This window comes from Sus scrofa, chromosome 9, assembly GCF_054392235.1.
Source record: "Sus scrofa isolate SSC_HxYL_T2T_F1_AM1 chromosome 9, Sscrofa_HxYL_maternal_Yorkshire_Landrace_v2.0, whole genome shotgun sequence".
Classification (NCBI taxonomy): domain Eukaryota; kingdom Metazoa; phylum Chordata; class Mammalia; order Artiodactyla; family Suidae; genus Sus; species Sus scrofa.
In genome coordinates this window covers 132332176-132351881 of record NC_139391.1, presented here as the reverse complement: position 1 = coordinate 132351881, position 19706 = coordinate 132332176, and the positions used below count along the sequence as shown (strand labels likewise).

At 34.6% G+C, this 19706-nt stretch overlaps 1 protein-coding gene across 3 annotated transcripts in view; it reads left to right on the top strand.

Moving 5' to 3' along the window:
• The window catches only part of TPR (translocated promoter region, nuclear basket protein), a 58699-nt gene that overhangs the window by 7440 nt on the left and 31553 nt on the right, over positions 1–19706 (top strand). For all 3 annotated transcript variants that reach the window (XM_084977975.1, XM_013977898.3, XM_021063816.2), the window contains 22 exons: positions 291–394; positions 738–902; positions 1365–1457; positions 2136–2216; positions 2296–2383; positions 3093–3233; positions 3630–3721; positions 3966–4163; positions 6643–6750; positions 7867–8093; positions 8619–8782; positions 9233–9366; positions 9446–9594; positions 10637–10799; positions 12369–12503; positions 13040–13180; positions 14115–14280; positions 15446–15612; positions 16870–17022; positions 17356–17472; positions 18913–19116; positions 19230–19414. In XM_084977975.1, coding sequence (XP_084834101.1) covers positions 291–394; positions 738–902; positions 1365–1457; positions 2136–2216; positions 2296–2383; positions 3093–3233; positions 3630–3721; positions 3966–4163; positions 6643–6750; positions 7867–8093; positions 8619–8782; positions 9233–9366; positions 9446–9594; positions 10637–10799; positions 12369–12503; positions 13040–13180; positions 14115–14280; positions 15446–15612; positions 16870–17022; positions 17356–17472; positions 18913–19116; positions 19230–19414 — 3175 coding nt within the window. The remainder of the gene's footprint in view (positions 1–290; positions 395–737; positions 903–1364; positions 1458–2135; positions 2217–2295; positions 2384–3092; positions 3234–3629; positions 3722–3965; positions 4164–6642; positions 6751–7866; positions 8094–8618; positions 8783–9232; positions 9367–9445; positions 9595–10636; positions 10800–12368; positions 12504–13039; positions 13181–14114; positions 14281–15445; positions 15613–16869; positions 17023–17355; positions 17473–18912; positions 19117–19229; positions 19415–19706) is intronic.

The window sequence follows — 19706 nt, the reverse complement described above, 5'->3', positions numbered from 1 at the left end:
ACCTTTGGGTAGTATCAGAAAAACGCATTAATATTTTAATTTAGCTTTAGATGCTGCATTTAAAATAAAGTAGAATAATTTGCATGTTTGGTTGGATACATGAATTTGGCCAGTTTATCATCCATTTGTTAAATTTGTGACTAAGCATGGCAGAAATAGGTTAAAATAGAGGATTTGAGAAAAATTTACGTTGTGTTGAATGTTTATATTCCTAGCAATGCATTTTTGATGTTTGGTTCCTCTGTGCGTTAATTAGTCATTATTTTCAAACTCCCTTCTGACCTTTCTAGAGGATGTTAAACGTCTAAATGAAAAACTTAAAGAAAGCAATGCGACAAAGGGTGAGCTTCAGTTAAAACTGGATGAACTTCAAGCTTCAGATGTTTCTGTTAAGGTCAGAAATAAATATGTTCTAATGCCCAAAATACAATTTTTGCTTAAAACCCACCTAAATTAAATTTTAAATGTAATCAAATTGTCTATAAAGTTATTAAAAGCTGCATTTTTTTAATGTCAGGGAATTGAGTGTTAAGACAACTTTAATTGTACTGTTCGGTTATGTGATATTTGTTTCATATAGTTATCTTAATCTGTTTTCTGTTAGGAATTCATGCAAATATGTATCTCTGTTGTAAAATAAATTTCTGCTGTGTTCCTTGGCTAAACACAAAATCTTGTGAAAAACCGTGTATTTATTACCTTTACTGTATGGTATTTTTTTTCTTGGATTTCTTTAGTATCGAGAAAAACGCTTGGAGCAAGAAAAAGAATTGCTACATAATCAGAATACATGGCTGAATACAGAGTTGAAAACCAAAACTGATGAACTTCTGGCTCTTGGCCGAGAAAAAGGAAATGAAATTCTAGAGCTTAAATGTAATCTTGAAAACAAAAAAGAGGAGGTGAGTTAGTAAAATTGTATCTTCATCTTCTTTACAACTTACATTTGTTGCCAGCTTATAAAAATTTACTCAGTAAAGTACCAAATTAAGACTATTTTAAGATTAGGGGTCAGACGTGGAGGACATAACTTGTAAACTTTTGGCCTAAGAAATTAACTAGTTGCATTTAAACAAAGAACTTCAGATGTCCTTTTATGGATTTTGGTATTACCTACTATCTCATGGTATGTATTTCCTAAGGTACTTGGTTAAGAAGTGGTGGTGAAGTTTTTGTGAGCTAAATCCAAATGTATTCCGGAGATGCTAGTTTTCATTCTCTTAAACATTCATATTTTATGTAATATTCTTTTTTGGGAATAGGGAATTCTTTTGTTTTTACTTGGCAGCTAAACTTTACGTCAGATTAATTTCAGTTAATATGACATCCTCCCTACATGCCCACCTCTACTTTTTTGTTTCTAGGTTTCTAGAATGGAAGAACAGATGAATGGTTTGAAAACATCAAATGAGAATCTTCAAAAGCATGTAGAGGATCTCTTGACCAAACTGAAAGAGGTATAGTTGACTACTTTAAAGTGACTCTTTTAGAAAAATATAACATTTAGGAAGCTGTTAATTCGTAAAATGATTTCATGCTTTGAACCATTCCAGGCGTCACAAAACAGCCAGGACATTTCCATGACGTAGGTAGACTAAAATCACTAGAATCAGAAATGTCAATTACATACTGTATCCAAAGTACCATCTAAAAATGAGTGTGGTTAATTTTTTGTCTTTTTGTCACTTTAGGGCTGCACCCGCAGCATTTGGAAGTTCCCAGGGTAGGGAGCTGTAGCCACTGGCCTGTGCCACAGCAGTGCCAGGTCCGAGATGCATCTGTGACCTACACACAGCTCACGGCAATGCCTACTGGATCCTTAACCCTTTGAGTGAGACCAGGGATTGAACTCATGTCCTCATGGATGCTAGTCGGGCTCTTTAACTGCTAAGCCATGACAGGAACTCTGAGTGTGGTTAATTTTAATGACATTTAAATATTCTACTTTAAGATAAAAATATCATTAGTATTTTGTCTTTAAGGTAATTTATCTCTGTCATGACAACTGATTTTAATTTTAATGGTAGAAATTATCTCTTTTAAAACTGAATTTTTTTTTCTTGGCATTTGATAAGCATTCTAAATTCAGTTCAAATGAGACTGTTATAATTGGGTTTTTGGTGTACTTATTACAGGCCAAGGAACAGCAGGCCAGTATGGAAGAGAAATTCCACAATGAATTAAATGCTCACATAAAACTTTCTAACCTTTATAAGGTAAGTACTGCACCATACATTTTAATGTCCTAATGTTGCATTATTGATGTTGGATAACTCTTTAAAGATTAAATTTTAGAGTGCCGCTGATGACTCAGAGGCAAAGAGCAATGAATTGACCCGAGCAGTTGATGAATTACACAAACTTTTGAAGGAAGCTGGAGAAGGTAAGACTTTCCGGTTATGAAAAGATTGTTTTGTTTTTAGATAGTATGTTTATCTTTGTGTAGATCTTTATATATAGAGGTCAGATTAAATTTAATAGGGACAAGATTTGGTATAGAAGAAAGAGCCTTAGATCAAGAAATTTCAAATTGTATTTTTAGCATATAGTGTATTTAAAAATATAGAAAGCTAATGTTTTTCTGTTTCTTTCATCTAATAACTTTACATATATCCTGATTTCTAGTAGGAAGTTTTTCTTCCATTTTTGAAACATTTACTTTGATAAATACATATAGGTTTATAATTTGGTTACTGTCTTAATCCATAAATAAGCATTACTTTTTAAGTTATAAATAGTGTATTTTGGAGTCTTTGATTTTTTATATTCTTTTTTTACTGTAAGCTATCATCTTTTCTAGTCATTTCCTGTATTCTAAAGATTAGATTAAAACCAGAGATATTTAGAGCCACTTTCTTTTTTTTTTTACCATTTTATTCCCTTATTTTCCCCATGTAAGAGATATCCAAAAGGGAAATAAATTCACCAGTCCAGAACACTTCAGGCATGATAGTGAATAATAACTGTCAACCACAGCCTCTCTAGAATTTAATATTTTCTGCTGAAGAGAAAAATAATGACCATTCTGTGTCTTATAAACTCCAAAATTTCATTTATTTATTTGGATATTCTGTCTTTAAAATTGTCTTTAGCCAATAAAGCAATACAAGATCATCTTCTAGAGGTAGAGGAATCTAAAGGTCAAATGGAAAAAGAAATGCTTGAGAAAATAGGGAAATTGGAGAAAGAATTAGAAAATGCAAATGACCTGCTTTCTGCCACAAAACGTAAAGGTATGGATTGGTATATGCTTACTAATGGCCTGAAATACTGAGACTTCCTTCTCACTTCACTTCACTAATAGTATTTCGCTGCTGTGATAGTGTGATATGAGAAACTCAACAAGTTATGATATTAGAATTTATTTTTAGTTTATCATTACTCTACCTGTATCTTTATTGTGTTATCAGATGTAAGTACCATTTTATCACACATAATTGTGTGTCAGTTTTCAGAATCATTTTAACAATAATTACTGCATGATTTTTAGAACATGACTGTTGTCAGACTTGAATTTTCGTAGGAATTTATACGTAATGTGCAGTGGGTGTCGCATTTCACTTGTAGGAAACAGTGGCTTTAGTTTGAAGTTTTACAAAAGTTTACTACATTTCTATGTGTTGGCACAGGAGCCATATTGTCTGAAGAAGAGCTTGCAGCCATGTCTCCTACTGCAGCAGCTGTAGCTAAGATAGTGAAACCTGGCATGAAATTGACTGAGGTAAGAATGGTATTAAATCTTGTTCTTTTCTCTCAGCACAAGTGTTCAGATCTCTCTGAGTTAAGAACAAAGCACACTCTCCAAAAAAATTATTCTTAGTCGTGTAATGATTATTACATCATCCTGGGAAAGGCTTTCTTGGTACCTGGTTCTGTGGAACATTTAGTAAACATTTCCATCTTGTGTAATTCTAAGTTATATGCTTCTGTTATGCTTAGATTTGAAATGACCTCTCTTCTTTCAGCTATATAACGCTTATGTGGAAACTCAAGATCAGTTGCTTTTGGAGAAACTAGAGAATAAAAGAATTAATAAGTATCTAGATGAAATAGTGAAAGAAGTTGAAGCCAAAGCACCGATTTTGAAACGCCAGCGTGAGGAGTATGAACGTGCACAGAAAGCTGTCGCAAGTTTGTCTGTTAAGCTTGAACAAGCTATGAAGGTTGGTTCCATTCCTCAATTTTAGCTGTAGAAAAATACATGTGAGAAATGATTTACTAGGTAGGACAGTTCTTTCTTAAAGTATTTAAGTCAGAAAAGGTTAACTGCCTTTTCAGTGATAGGGTAATTATACATTTTAAAGCCTGTCATTTATACTTTTAAATATCTGTAGTTGCAAAATATTTTACCTTGATTTAGCTGAAATTATGAAAGCCTTTTACATTTTTTAAGACATTTGGAGTATGTTCTTTAGGGTTCTCTAGTTGATGATAAATAGGCAAATCTCTGGGCTACTGTTTAATGTAACTGTCTCTTTATAATAGAACTTTAAATTTAGCAGAGTCATGCTTTGTCAGGCATTTCTGATATTCTGTCTAGAAGTGATAATATTGTTTGACCATTGAAAAGAACTCTTTTTTTTTTTTCATAAGATTTCACAGTTTGGCAAATCTTTATATGCATTATTTTGTTACTGTTTCTTTGCATATTTGAAGTATCGAGGAGGAGTTCCCTTTGTGGCTCAGCGGTTAGTGAACCCAGCTAGGATCCATGAGGATGTGGGTTCGATCCCTGTCCTTGCTCAGTGGGTTAAGGATCTGGCATTGATGTGAGCTGTGATGTAGGTTGCAGATGTGGCTGTGGCATAGGCCAGCAGCTGTAGCTTTGATTCAACCCCTAGCCTGGGAACTTCCACATGCTGTGGGTGCAACTCTAAAAAGCAAAAAAAAAAAAAATTATCAAGGAAATTTTTAAATATTCTCTATCTGTTGCGATTCCTTTTTAGGAGTTCCCATTGTGGCTTAGTAGGTTAAGTACCTGGCATAGTGTCCGAGCAGATGCAGGTTGAATCCCTGGCCCCACTCAGTGGATTAAGGATCCCATGTTGCCATGGCTATGGCGTAGGCCTCAGCTGCAGCTCTGATTTGACCCCTAGCCTGGGAACTTCTATACGCCTCAGGTGCGGCTATAAAAAGGGAAGAAAAAAAGATTTTTGTTTAATATATAATGATTTATTTAGCGTATACACTAATAATGTTGTTTTTAGGATATAACTGTTAATATGAGAAATCTTCAAGATTTATTAAACATGTCTTGCTGACAGAATTTAGTTAAATCTATTCGTTCTAAACCAATAGATTTTTTTTCTTTTTCCTTTTTTTTTTTTCTTAGAGAATAGTATAAGTAAATTGGGTCCTTAATTCAAACAAACTTTTGTTGCTGTTGCTCTTGTAATTTAGACTTCAGTTTAAATCGGGGTATAATAAATCTAATGATCTCTTTCTCCTGGGTGAAATGATGTCTACCAGGCTTGTCTTGACAGATACTGGGTTTTAGACAAAGGCCATCCTTTGGATCTAAGTAGATCTTGAGTTCCTCACTGTTAAGAGTGAGCATTTTATCTCAAACTTACTGCCTGAAGGGGATAGTAAAGTAGAGGTGATTAAGAATCAGATAATAGTAGCTATTCATTGTAGGAAAAAGCTATCTGTTAATTCTTTCACTGATGTATAGGTACAGTAATAACAGCAAACTCCCTACATACTTCTCTCACAACTGCCAAAGAATTTAAAGATTATTTCTGTATCTTTTAACTGAATCTTCTATCTATAATATGGACCATGTCCAGTCTAGATTCTGCGAGGCTCACTTGTTAATTTTCTCACAAACCTGTTCCTATTGAAATTGGTTTATGCATATAACCTGAGGGCATTGTGCTCAGAGGTATTTGAAACACCAGAATAAATAGGAGGCATTTTTTACTCTATTAATATTTAAAACATTATATCAAAACAGTGCATTAAGCAGCAAAATTTATATGAATTTGAGATAAAACATAACATTTCAAAGATATTTTATGCTTATACCAAGCTTCTCAAAATGGTACCCTAAATCCCTAATGATAATGTTGCAAAAGTTTGCAAAAGCACTGCAATATGCTATAAATTTTTTTAATGGCCTGAGGCATTGGTTGCTGCATCTTTAGAATTAATTCCTGATACATTTTTTATAAAACCAAGTCTTGTGTTCATCTTACCCAATGTTTTTTACTTTGGACATTTATTTCTAGATGAACAGGGTAATAATGATTACCATTATAATATAGTCTGTTTTTGGTAAGTAACAAAGCTCTTTGAGATTATTTCTCTGACATAATTTGATAATACATTATGAATTTAGTGTGGATTTATGTTGTGATTCGCCATTAACTTAGGGGGAAGTGGCAAATTCCCAGTGATTACCATACAGTGGTAAATATTACAATGATGAGCAAATATTTGAGATGTTAAGAAATATGTGTTCATATTTTTAAAGAATTTCTCTCTAGAGGTTACTCTATTATAGAATGTTTTTCCTTTATGTGTTTAGAGTACTACAGTATTTAAAGTACTATAGTATTTAAGTACTATATATTTTTGTTGTTGATATAACTGGTATTTAAACAGTTCTTTTGAATTTTCACTTGAATTTACATTTTAAAGGAGATTCAGCGATTGCAGGAGGACACAGATAAAGCCAACAAACATTCTTCTGTGCTTGAACGAGATAATCAAAGAATGGAAATACAAATAAAAGATCTTTCACAACAGGTTAGCAGTTTTTGTTTCTTTCCTAGTTTTTTTCCAAGCCGACTGCCTAGAAATGTATGAATCTGTTTGCAGATATCTAAGTTAGAACTAACGCATATGAAATTCTCATCAACTAAGAAAACTACTCTAGCAGAATTATAACCTAATCATTGTGTTTTCATAGCGCCCCTTTTTCTTTTGTGTTTGATAAATTTTCAGATTATAAGTGCTAATTGTAATAAATGAAATAATTCAAAAATAAATAAATGTTTTCCCCCCAAGTCACAGAGTGTAACCAGTGTTAACAGACTGGTGTGTACTCTTTCACATCCTACATGTGTAGATAAATATGTGCATATATAAACATATGTAAGCATTTTGTTTTTACTAGAATAAAATCATGCATTTTACATATGCATCACTGTCATTTTTTTTTTTAGCTGAACAAATTTGGAAATGTAGATCTACTTTATTCAGATATTTTAGGCTAATTTTTTTCTGTGAATATACACACATACACATAAAAATTTCTCATGAATGGAATAAACATCTATTGTCCATGCTCCCCTTTTGCCCCACCATACAATACATAGGCATGCAAGTTAAAGCATACACACACACACACGGTGGGTATACATTTCTGTGTTTTAGTTGATCATTGTTTTATAAACCTGGAGCTGTGCTTCTGGAGTTTTAATTTGGCTGCTTTTTAAAAGGTAACGATCTTAGAAGCCTCCGTTAAGAGTCTTATGATTCAAATTTTAAGCACCCCTTCCCACTTAAGAATTGCAGATTGTAATGGAATTATATGAAATCGTGTGTGAAACTTTTGAAAATTGTAAACCAAATAAAAGTTAAAGAATCTTCCATTCAATAAAAAAATTTTAAAGAAAAAAATAGAAGATAAGTCTTAATTACATACTTTTCTAGAAATGAAAAAAAATTCCATTAAGGTTTTCTTTTTTTAGACTTTAATACCTAAGATGGTGAACTTGATGTTTTGTTTTTCAAGGTAATTTAGTACTAGGTTGGCAGAGTTTATGAAGTAACAGTCATTCGGAAGTTTTCATTTTATTCCAGATATTTTCAGAATCAAAGTCAGTGCTATTTGATAATAAGTTAAAACTCCTTTTTTAGATTAGAGTGCTTTTGATGGAACTTGAAGAAGCAAGGGGTAACCATGTAATCCGTGATGAAGAAGTAAGTTCTGCTGATATAAGTAGTTCATCGGAAGTAATATCACAGCATCTAGTATCTTACAGAAACATTGAAGAGCTTCAACAGCAAAATCAACGTCTCTTAGTGGCCCTGAGAGAACTTGGGGAAACTAGAGAAAGAGAAGAACAAGAAACAACTTCATCCAAGTAAGCAATTGACTGCTTCAGTTTATTCAGAAAACATTTATTTGAAGCTTTTTTTGTGTCTCTAACAACGCTAGATAGTGGGAATATAGTGGTATGGACAAAAACATATCTGTGAGAGCATAGAGGTATAGAGGTGGGAGACCCAGCCCAGATTTTATGTAGCAGACCTGGCCTCGCTCAGTGGTTTTAGCATCTGGCATATGTAGGAATTTCTCAAGCAAAGTAAAGAATTTTTTTGAAAAGATATTTTTGGTGCTAGAGGAGGAGGAATGGTTATGAAAGCAAGAAGACTGGAGTTTGGACTCTGTAGAATTGGTTTAAATTTTGCAAAAATTTTTCAGATGACATTGGTTGGAGGGGCGTTTAAAAGTACATCTTAAAATAGCATCAGAAGAAAGAAAGGCTAAGAGAGATGAAAATTCTGTGCTTAGTGATAAACAATAAAATGCTTAGTCATTTGCAGTAGAAATTATAACTGCATCTCCATCTCAGTCCTGTGGAATACTCTAATTTCTTTTTCTGCAGAATCACTGAACTTCAGCTCAAACTTGAGAGTGCCCTCACTGAATTGGAACAACTCCGTGAATCACGACAACATCAAATGCACCTTGTTGATTCAATAGTTCGTCAGCGTGATATGTACCGTATCTTGTTGTCACAAACAACAGGAGTTGTCATTCCTTTGCAAGGTAGGTTTTTGTGTGTTATTTAAAAGTTTCCAAGTATTTTTGAGAAATATTCTTGAAGTGTGTATTAGGGAGTGGATTTTGCAACACGAACAGTATCTATTCTAATGATAACTTCAAATTTAACTACCATGTATGAGTGATTATAAAATGTTATCAGTTCTAAAACACACCATTATTTTAGGTCAGCAAAAATGCTGATCATTGTTGAAAGCATGCTTCTGAGAGTCTGTGAATTAACAGTGTTTGGGTTATATTTTATTTTACCATCTAATTTGCAAATATTGGTTTTAGCAATCTGGAGTCATAAATAACCTTAATAGATTGTATGCTAGAGTCGTTGTTTCTTAGTTGCTATAATCTTAGGATTTCATTTAAATAAGTCTAGTTCGTTGATTTTTAGTAATGATGTGTTTGCAAAGAAATTTTATGTCACTCTTTATATTTCTGAAGCTTCAGGCTTAGAGGATATTTCTCTCGTGTCAACTCCAAAACGTTCCAGTACATCACAGACTGTTTCCACTCCTGCTTCAGTACCTGTTATCGAGTCAGCAGAGGCTATAGAAGCCAAGGCAGCCCTTAAACAGGTAAAAACATCTCTTTTACATCTTTATCTTGGGTTAGGTTTTATGAGAACATGGACTGTCATATTTCTCCAATATTTAGTTGCAGGAAATTTTTGAGAACTACAAAAAAGAAAAGGCAGATAATGAAAAAATGCAGAATGAGCAGCTTGAGAAACTCCAGGAACAAGTCACAGATTTGAGATCACAGAACACCAAAATTTCTACCCAGCTAGATTTTGCTTCTAAACGGTAAATTTTCCTTTCAAAAATTAAGTCTAAATAGTATAATTCCTATTCAGTTGAATAAAATTCAAGGGTTAATCTGCAGTAGTGTTACTTTTTTGTGGAATGTGATCCAGGATGATGATAAGTTACGGGGGTTCATCTGTTAATTTTGGTTAATGATTTTCTTGGATGTTGCTAAGCAGTCCAAGTAGTTACTAAAGTTGAAGCTCATATAAGGAATGTTGCTGGTTTTCCTTCCTGAGATTGCAAGAGGTACTGTTTCTATAGGACTTAATTATTTTAAGTAAAGAAGAAGAAGAGTATGAGCAAATTTCCTTCAGCCTTTTCTAGTCTGGGTAGAAGAGAAGCAGATGCTAGATCATTAATTGGGGGAAAATTCACTTTCTTGGTCACTTAGAAAGGAATAATAGTAAATTTCATTCTGTGGTTACTATCAAAGTCATTGAGTACTTGTTAGTTTATCACGTTAGAAAAAATGTAATTCTTTGTATGCTATATGATCAAAGTATTCTTTAATAAACACATGACAAGCCACTTACCTCTGCACATTCTAACAATTTGAGACCCCACTAAAAGCACTTTTCCCCTTATGTTGATAGCTCTAGCCAACCATTTGCTAAGCCTTCAAGCACATGAGAAAATACCACAAAGAATTCTAGAGGGAAAAAAAGAACTGGCAAAAGTCTGTCACTAATCCTACATGAATATCTTAAATTACATACTGTGTTGTGGTGGACATCCGGTGGATCAGCGTTGTCTTGGCGTTATTTTGAATATGATTAAGATTCTTGTAAATGAGTAAGATTTAAAAGTTAATTCAGCAAAAAAAAGAAGTTAATTCAGCATGAAATACTGTGCTTATTTAGAATTTGCATTTACCTGCTAAATATGGAGCTTAGAAAAAAGAACGAAGATTTTTACATTATTACACAGGCCACTTTTTTCACTGTACAAATTATGTAAAATTAAGCTCTTGTGAAACTCAAGGACTAAGCTAGGATATAGTATTTCAGTTGCTTATGGGATCATTTTTCTTTCATGTAAGTTACGAAATGCTACAAGATAATGTTGAAGGATATCGTCGAGAAATAACGTCTCTGCATGAGAGAAATCAGAAACTCACTGCAACAACTCAGAAGCAGGAACAGATCATCAATACAATGACCCAGGATTTGAGAGGCGCTAATGAAAAGCTGGCTGTTGCAGAGGTGAGACCAGTTTCCCTCATCGGCTTGTATTATGAGTTGCATGTGACGTTTGTTTTTTAGTTATTGTTTTGATTTTACTGTTTGGTGTAATGCAGATACCTGGGGTTTGTGGATCACTGGTCCTTATTACATAGTTTCCAAATACTCACTTGTGCATCAGACCATTTGGGTGATCGTTTCTAATAAAACTCAAGAGAGGAAAAAGGATTTTTTTTTTCCTTGGGCTAAGATTTCCTTAGAAGTTTTCCATTTCAAAATAAATTTGTAAGTCACTGTTTTAGTTACAACAAAGGCAGATGAATATTTCATCCATTCTTGCTCGTTTCTAATAAAAGAAAATAGAAAAATTTCATTACCAGTGGGTTATATTTCTGAATTTCACCGTGAATATAAATGTCAGTCAAGAATTTACAGCACTTGGAGTTCCCTTTGTGCCTCAGTGGGTTACGAACCCAACTAGTATCCATGAAGTTGTAGGTTTGATCCCTCGTCTTGCTCAGTGGGGTAAAGACCTGGCATTGCCTTGAGCTGTGGTGTAAGTTGCGGATGCAGCTCAAGTCCCCTGTTGTTGTGGCTGTGGTATAGGCCAGCAGCTATAGCTCCAGTTCAACCCCTAGCCAGAGATCTTCCATGTGCCACAAGTGTGACCCAAAAAAGCATAAAAAAAAAGTTCCCACTGTTATGCAATGGAATCAGTGCCACTTCTGGAATGTCGGGACACAGCTTCTATTCTTGGCCCGCCACAGTGGGTTAAAGATTTGGCGTCGCAGCAGCTGCAATGCAGGTCACAACTGCAGCTCAGATCTGATCTCAGCCTGGAAGCTCCATATGCTGCAGGGTGGCAAAGAAAAAGGGAAATTAATAGTACTTTTAACTAAATTCTTTTGATGATAAATTTTCATACAGGGTTTTACTTTTTGTAATGTTCTCTGTCACTCACAACTTTTTAATTATTGCTTACAAGCTAGATACAGTTGTCCCCGTTACCTGTTGAGAACCAGACTCAGAAACTAAGTAATTTGACCTTTTGGGAGCCCTCAGAAGAGATGAGTTGGTTGGGACTTATACACCTAGCTTTTCTAATTCTATTGACCGTATTCTTTCGTTTCTGTCTTGTTCCCACTCCTTTGTGGGAATAGAGAGCAGCACTTTTTCATGCTGCTGGAGTAAGTTTTATGACTGATAGTTTTTGACCCATCTTATAAATATGAATATTTTGAGGATGTTGATTTTCAAGGAACCCTTCCATATCCCCTGAATCCCAAAGTATACTGTTTATACTTGAAAAAAAGTTTAGATCAATCAGCCCCCTCTAACAGACACTTAGAAACCAAGCTTAGATTCTAAAACTTAGATAATTTAATAGTGTGCAGGTATGGCTATAGCATAATTTTGCAGTTTTGTTTCTTATACTCTGACATTTTAAATTTTGTTGTTGCTAGTTTTAAAATCTGATTTATTACAGCAAAGAAATAAGTACTTGTGGTAGTTGCAAGATTTTTTTCCTTTATTGTGTTATTATGTTGACATACTGTTTTTCAACATTTTTTTAATGTCTTCTTACTCAAGGTAAGAGCAGAAAATTTGAAAAAAGAAAAGGAAATGCTTAAGTTGTCAGAAGTTCGTCTTTCTCAGCAAAGAGAATCTTTGTTGGCTGAACAAAGAGGACAAAACTTGCTGCTAACTAATCTGCAGACAATTCAGGTAACAAAAAAGCACATGTAGAAAAAACATTTTAAGTTAAATTTGAATAGTTTTAACATCGTATTCTCTCAGTTTTCTAAATGAGAAAATTCACGTAATTTTTGTCACATTATGATGAGCATTGAGATATGAGGTTTATTTAAGACAGGTCAATATTCTAAATATAACATTGAAAGAGAACTGATTGAAATCATGCACTTGGCAGTTTTGATCTTCAGATCTGTATTTACAGAGTCCTGTGCAGTTTAATTGTTTACAAGATTAAATCTTTTATTTGTATTTTTTCCTTTAAAACTTCAAGAATTTGAATGGTATGATAATATGGTTTTTATTTTCTCTATTAAATAAATCTTTCGATATGGAAAGTGTCAAAATACCATCTTGGTAAATGTTTTAGATCTTAATCTCTTCATGTGGAAAAGGGTTGTAATCAGTGTAAGTTCCTATTCCCTTTGTAGTTTTTCTGTAGGTTTTTTGTATAGTTCTTTTGACTTTTTTCTTAAGCATAACCAAAATCTTTTTTTTTTCAACCTTAGGGAATATTAGAGCGATCTGAAACGGAAACCAAACAAAGGCTTAGTAACCAGATTGAGAAACTGGAACATGAAATATCCCATCTAAAGAAAAAGTTGGAAAATGAGGTGGAACAAAGACACACACTTACGCGGAATCTAGATGTGAGTCTGTCAGTGTTGTGAATTTCTGTAGATTGTTTATGTTTAAAAATTAAGCTAGTGTGTAGATTAACTGTCATCTCATATTGAAGTATAGTTTGAAGAGATCTCTTAAACTCTCAAGTTTAAGAGGGCTTGCCTCTTTGGTTTCCTGTCTCAAGTTTGCCTCTTCTGTATGTCTAGTAATTTTTGATTGGGTGCCATAACACTGTTTTGTCCTATTGGGTGCTGGATATTTTTGTGTTTCTGTAAATCTTGAGCTTTTCTCTAGAATGCAGTAAAGTTAATCGAAGGTAGTTGATTCTCTTAAGGATGTTTTTTATAATATATTAGGCAGACCCAAAGCATTTCTTAGTCCAGAACTAATTATTCACTGCAACCGAGGCAATTTCTTCCTCAGTCCCAGTGTCCAGTGAATGAAGGATTTTTTCAGTCATGCTGCTGGAAACAGGCATTACTTCTGACTCTCTTGAGCACCAGACCTTCACCAGACCCTCTTCGCTGCATTCTCTGGATGATTCTTTACCGTGCCTGGAATAATTTCATATGCATGCACTGACCACTGTTTTGCTGAATATTCAAGAGGGGTCCTGTGCAAATCTCTACAATGCTCTATCTGTGCATCTCTCTTCTCTCTGGTAGTCTGTTTTATGAATTCAAGCTACTTTAGCCTTCTCCTCTCAGTTCTGTGTTCTCAGTTCAGGGAGTCTGTGGGCTTCTGCCTCCTTTCCCTTTCCCTATACCTTAGCCTGGTTACTCTTAAGTCAGTAAACTAGGAAAATTGTAGGGCTTGCCTCTTTGGTTTCCTGTCTCAGGTACCACAGTTGTTTCAGTGTGTTTTGTCTGAGGTTTTAAAGTTCTGTAGAAAGATAACTTGAACCCCTGGTTACTTAATAACTTAAAGATATTTATAGAGTTCCTATATTTTTTCTTATAGGTTCAACTTTTAGATACAAAGAGACAGCTGGATACTGAGACAAACCTCCATCTTAACACAAAAGAATTGTTTAAAAATGCTCAAAAGGAGATTGCTACCCTGAAGCAGCATCTCAGTAATATGGAGGCCCAGCTTGCTTCTCAGTCCTCACAGAGATCTGGTAAAGGTAAAGAATTAAGTAGACTGATAAATAGTACTTCTTTCGGTTTATAACTTGTCCTGTAAATAAATAGCCTCTTCTTTGTGGATACTAACAAAAGACTCAAACACACACACACCTTCACTATTCATATAGTAAAGCTCAGTTTTCCACTTAAATTAATAACTTTGCAGACTTGGAAGATTCAGAATAGTTGTGCATACAGCAGCTGACCAAGGTATGCTCTTTAGTTTTTCAGTTGTCAAAACCATTTTATTGATAGCTTAAGAATGTTTATTTTGAAAAGGATTGGTGTTTGAATTATTAACTCTTCCTTTTGAGATTTACTTGTTAAATTTGTAGTGATAAGACTCATGGAATAACTGACTTTTTGGTCTCTTTTAGAACAGTATTCCTAATCTTTGCCCATTGATAGCCATGGGTAAAAAAATGTACTTCATTAGGTTTTGTTTCTTTTTGTAAATATCTATTTCAAATGCAAAGCTGTGTATCCAGATAATTTTTTCAGATGGTTTTGTTTAATAGAAACTTAAAATATAGTTGTGTGTATGGTATATACAGTGTATATATAGTTATCCAGTACTCCTTTCTTGTTGATATTATTTGATAAGAAAACATTCTTTTCAATCTGCATTTCTTCCTTTTCCATGGATTTTAGAATGAAAATTGGGCTACATGGTTTAAGATTTAGTGTTCTGGGATAAATAATGTTTAATAAATTACGGTTGGTAATTTCTTGGAGTTCCCTGGTGCCTCCACGGTTTAGGATCTGGCATTGTCATGTCACTGCTGTGAATTGGGTTGCTGCGGTGATGCGGCTTTGATCCCTGGCTCAGGAACTTCTGTAGACCGTGAGCATGGCCAAAAAAAAAAAAAGAAGAGTGGTCGTTTCTTCAAGTAGCTGTCTCAGTTTAGTGGCAATATTTTGTACTCTCTTACAGTATCTTTTTAATATTTGTAACAGCATAGTTCAGAATATTTGAACTTTTTTTTTTAGATATAACATAATGATAAAATACCTGTTTTTGTTTTGTTACTCAGCATAGGTTGAAATAAACTTTTTTAGATAGTTAAATACTTCTACATTTAATTCTGATTTCACAAACTTTTTGTTTACAGTCATCTCTAATATTTAAAATGCCAATTTTAAGAAAGCTGTTAAATCTTTTAGGTCAGCCTAGCAACAAAGAAGATATGGATGACCTTCTGAGTCAGCTAAGACAAGCAGAAGAGCAGGTGAACGATTTGAAGGAGAGACTCAAGACAAGTACGAGTAATGTGGAACAGTATCGTGCCATGGTGACTAGTTTAGAAGAGTCCCTCAACAAGGAAAAACAGGTACGGAATCAGTTTGCTGATGTGTAAGGCACGGTAAAAGTATGGGTTCAACAGGCATCACTGCACTTACCTCTTAAAATTGCTGGAGTCTGGGAGTTCCCATTGTGGGGATACCTAGTATCCATGAAGTATCCATGAAGACACGGATTCAGTCTCTGGCCTCACCCGGTGGGTTAAGGATCTGGCATTGCGTGAGCTGTGATGTAGGTTGCAGATGTAGCTTGGATCCCGAGTTGCTATGGCTGTAGTGTAGACCAGCAGCTGTAGCTCTGATTCGACCCCTAGCCTGAGAACTTCCACATGCCACAGGCTTGGCCCTAAAAACACACAGACAAAATGCTTAAGTCTGTTAAGCCAGATAAAACAAAAAAAGCACAAAAAAATTGTGAAACATGGGAGGTTTAGTGCTGTAGAAAAGGTGCAGGTGAAATGTCGATGTGAATGGGAGGTGAGTAAGATTATTTGTCTTTCGAGCATGCGTGACTTCACAGAAGAGGTAGCATTTGTGCACAGCCTTGAAAAAAGGCATCATTTGGATAAAGGTAGCAAATTATTCCATGCAGTAAGACCCCTTCGCCAAGATAGAAGGCTAGTGTACTGCATTTGTAAAGTGAAATAGTGATGAATATAATTATAAGTGTAGTCAAGAATGAAATATGAAAGCTCTTGAAGTCACACTGAATTTATGCCACAAGAATCACTGATTTTTTCCAACATGTCATAACCAGAATTTGTTTTAATTAGACAGATAATGTAGTAGATTGGAAGGTACTCAGTTTCTTTTGGAGGCTATGGCAATAGGCTAGGCCTACAGTTTTAAAAGATCCCTCTGGCTGGCATCATGGAAGTCAAAAGGTGTTTGTTGGGGGTGGGGGCAGGGGACCCCTTTCGGTGGTAGAATGGACAGATTTGGCAAGTGGATGTGAAGATAGAGGAAGAAATAAAAATTGAAAATTTCAAAAGAGAAAATGACCAGTAGCCAAGTAGAGAGGTACAGATTATGCTTATAGTTTTAAATGATCTCTTTGAGCTCTTTAATCAGCCGTGACCGACACTGCAGCTCTAGCAGCACCATATCCTTTAACCCATTGTGCAGGGTCAGGGATGGAACCCGCCCCTCCGCAGAGACCTAAGCGGCTGCAGTCAATTCTTAGTCCACTGTATTACAGTGTAATATTTAAGCTTAGACTTGGGGAAGTAATTATATAATTTTAAATGTGTATATTCATGGTATCCTACCATTGGTTGATGGTAAAGGTGGCAGAAGAAGTACATAAAAATATTGAAGTTCGCTTAAAAGAATCAGCTGAATTTCAGACACAGCTGGAAAAGAAGTTGATGGAAGTAGAGAAGGAGAAACAGGAACTTCAGGATGACAAGAGAAAAGCCATAGAGAGCATGGAACAGCAGGTAAATTAGGTTATTACCTTATTAATCATTTATTCTGTTGTAGGGATTTAAAATCTTTTACATGCTTTACATATCTGTACATGCTTCTTTTCGAATATTTGAGACTTTATGGTAGTAGGTATCTGGTTCTTTTTAGAAGCCTCTGCCTAAAAATTGACGTCTGCCCATTTTAGAAGGGAGTAAATTCAGACCTGCAAAATTTGTACAGTAGATGAAATCATGTTGAAATCTAGTAAGAATTCTGGGCTAATTGAATTGTTGAAAATCTGACTTTAATATTTTTAAAGTAAGTTTTCAGTTAACTCTGGTCTTGGTCTTGTTCTTCTGATTTAGTTATCTGAGTTAAAGAAAACGCTCAGTAGTGTACAGAGTGAAGTACAAGAAGCTCTTCAGAGAGCAGGCACAGCTTTGAGTAACGAGCAGCAAGCCAGACGGGACTGTCAGGAACAAGTGAGTATTAATTATTGAGAAGTGGCTTTAATCTTGGGGAACACTTCTTGGAGTATATGCATGCATTTTGGGGATTGGTGAACCTTACAAAACTGCAGGTTATTTCCTTTCACGTGGAACTTGAACTAAGATCAGTTGAGACGTGTAGATGATGTCTAAAAGTAAACACAGGTTTCCCTCGCTATCCAAAAGTAGAAAGTTCCTGCAGAGCCACGTGTAAGTTGAAGTGGCATTAAGTGAAGGAACAGTTTGTCTTAGGACACATCTTGCTAATGGAAGCACAAAATGAATTGAAGTAAAGCACAAATGGTTACAGACACAGTTGAAAACTATGGCAGGTTGATGCTGAGATGCTGAGTATAGTTCCTAGGGAGGGAGCTTCCAGGTGCCGTGCTTGTTATCCAGGGGGCTTGCTCCCTGTAGTGGTTTCTGCAAGACAAATGCAGTATACCGTGTTCACCTTTTTCCTTTTCTCGTAAAAGGAAAACAATTTTTTGGATTTCTTTTGGTTGGTGAAAACAGATACTAGCGTAGGTCTTCCATAAAAGCAAAGTGTGGCATAAAAGCAAACTTTTGAAAAGAAGGAAATGTCTGTTTTCCAAATACCAACAAAACAGTGTTGACAAAGGGGAAGAATATATAAAAACAGTAGCAGCAAAGCAAGGACTTGAAAAACATTCTTAGTGTATTACACAGATTTCTATGTACCACTGTTTAAAAGCTTTAAAAATGCAAAACCACATTAAGTATATATACACACATGCACACATATATATGTGATAAAGCTTTTTATAATATATTATGAACAAGAAATGATAAAACAATTCAGGAAAATGGAGATTACTAAAATGGTAAAATGGGAAAGGAATACATGTAAGGATGTTGGCATTGTTCTCATTTTTATGTTTAGCTGTGTATTAGTAGCTGTACACTTGGTTACTATTCTTTATTGCCTGTATATACAGAAGATGTGTGTGTATCGGGATTACTTTTAAAATGGAATTCAAGGGAAAATGAAGGTAAATTTGACAAAAATGAATTGTCTGCAGCTTATTGCCAAACTGTGTAACATTAGAAATTAGCATCAAAGGGTGTATCCATAATTTAGTATTCAAATAGATTATTTTCCTTTCTCTTTTCTCATTATGTATATTCATATATTTTATGTATATACATATATATATTCATGTATTTTTGTATTTAGTGTTTATTTCATAAGCCTGTTCCAAATGACTATAGCGTCCTCTTTAAGTTTCATTTTGAGCAGTTTAGTATTTCATAAAAAGAAACAGCATAACTTAAGCATTTCATGCTTTGGTACATTTGGATTGCCTTCAGTTTTATTACTTTCAGTAATATAATGTTTATCTTTTCAAAGAGTACTGACTAGCTTTATGGGTTTTTAATCTTTTGTGTCAATGAGGGAATAATTTCTTTCAGGCTAAAATAGCTGTGGAAGCTCAGAATAAATATGAGAGAGAATTGATGCTACATGCTGCTGATGTTGAAGCCCTACAAGCTGCCAAGGAACAGGTTTCCAAAATGGCATCAGTCCGTCAGCATTTGGAAGAAACTACCCAGAAAGCAGAATCACAGTTGTTAGAGTGTAAAGCATCTTGGGAGGAAAGAGAGAGAATGTTAAAGGTATAATCGTACATCATGGTAGGATGTTCTGGAGAATTGAGAGGTCTGGGATTTTTTTTTTTTTTTTAATGTGCATTGGGAAATCTTTATGATAGATTCTTGGTTTACTGTAGGATGAAGTTTCCAAGTGTGTGTCTCGCTGTGAAGATCTAGAAAAACAAAACAGATTACTTCATGATCAGATTGAAAAATTAAGTGACAAAGTTGTTGCCTCTGTGAAGGAAGGTATCCAAGGTCCATTGAATGTGTCTATCAGTGAAGAAGGAAAATCTCAAGAACAAATTTTAGAAATTCTCAGGTAAATCTAACATACGCAGAATGCTTTATTTCTATGGTATACCAGCAGTTACAAAGTGACACTATAAATTTATAAATTAGACAAGTTGGGGTTACGCTGTTTAAGTATAAAGCTCATTCCATCTCTTAATAGCCAACAAACCCACTACTGCTCAATTAGTGGTCACTTTTGACATTTAGACATAATGCCTATTTAAATAAGTAAGCTCAAGTTGAATCTAATAGTAAGAACTTGAATGGGTTCTTTAGGAAGTTAAATGCCTTTCAGATAATTTTAAAGATAGAAGACATTG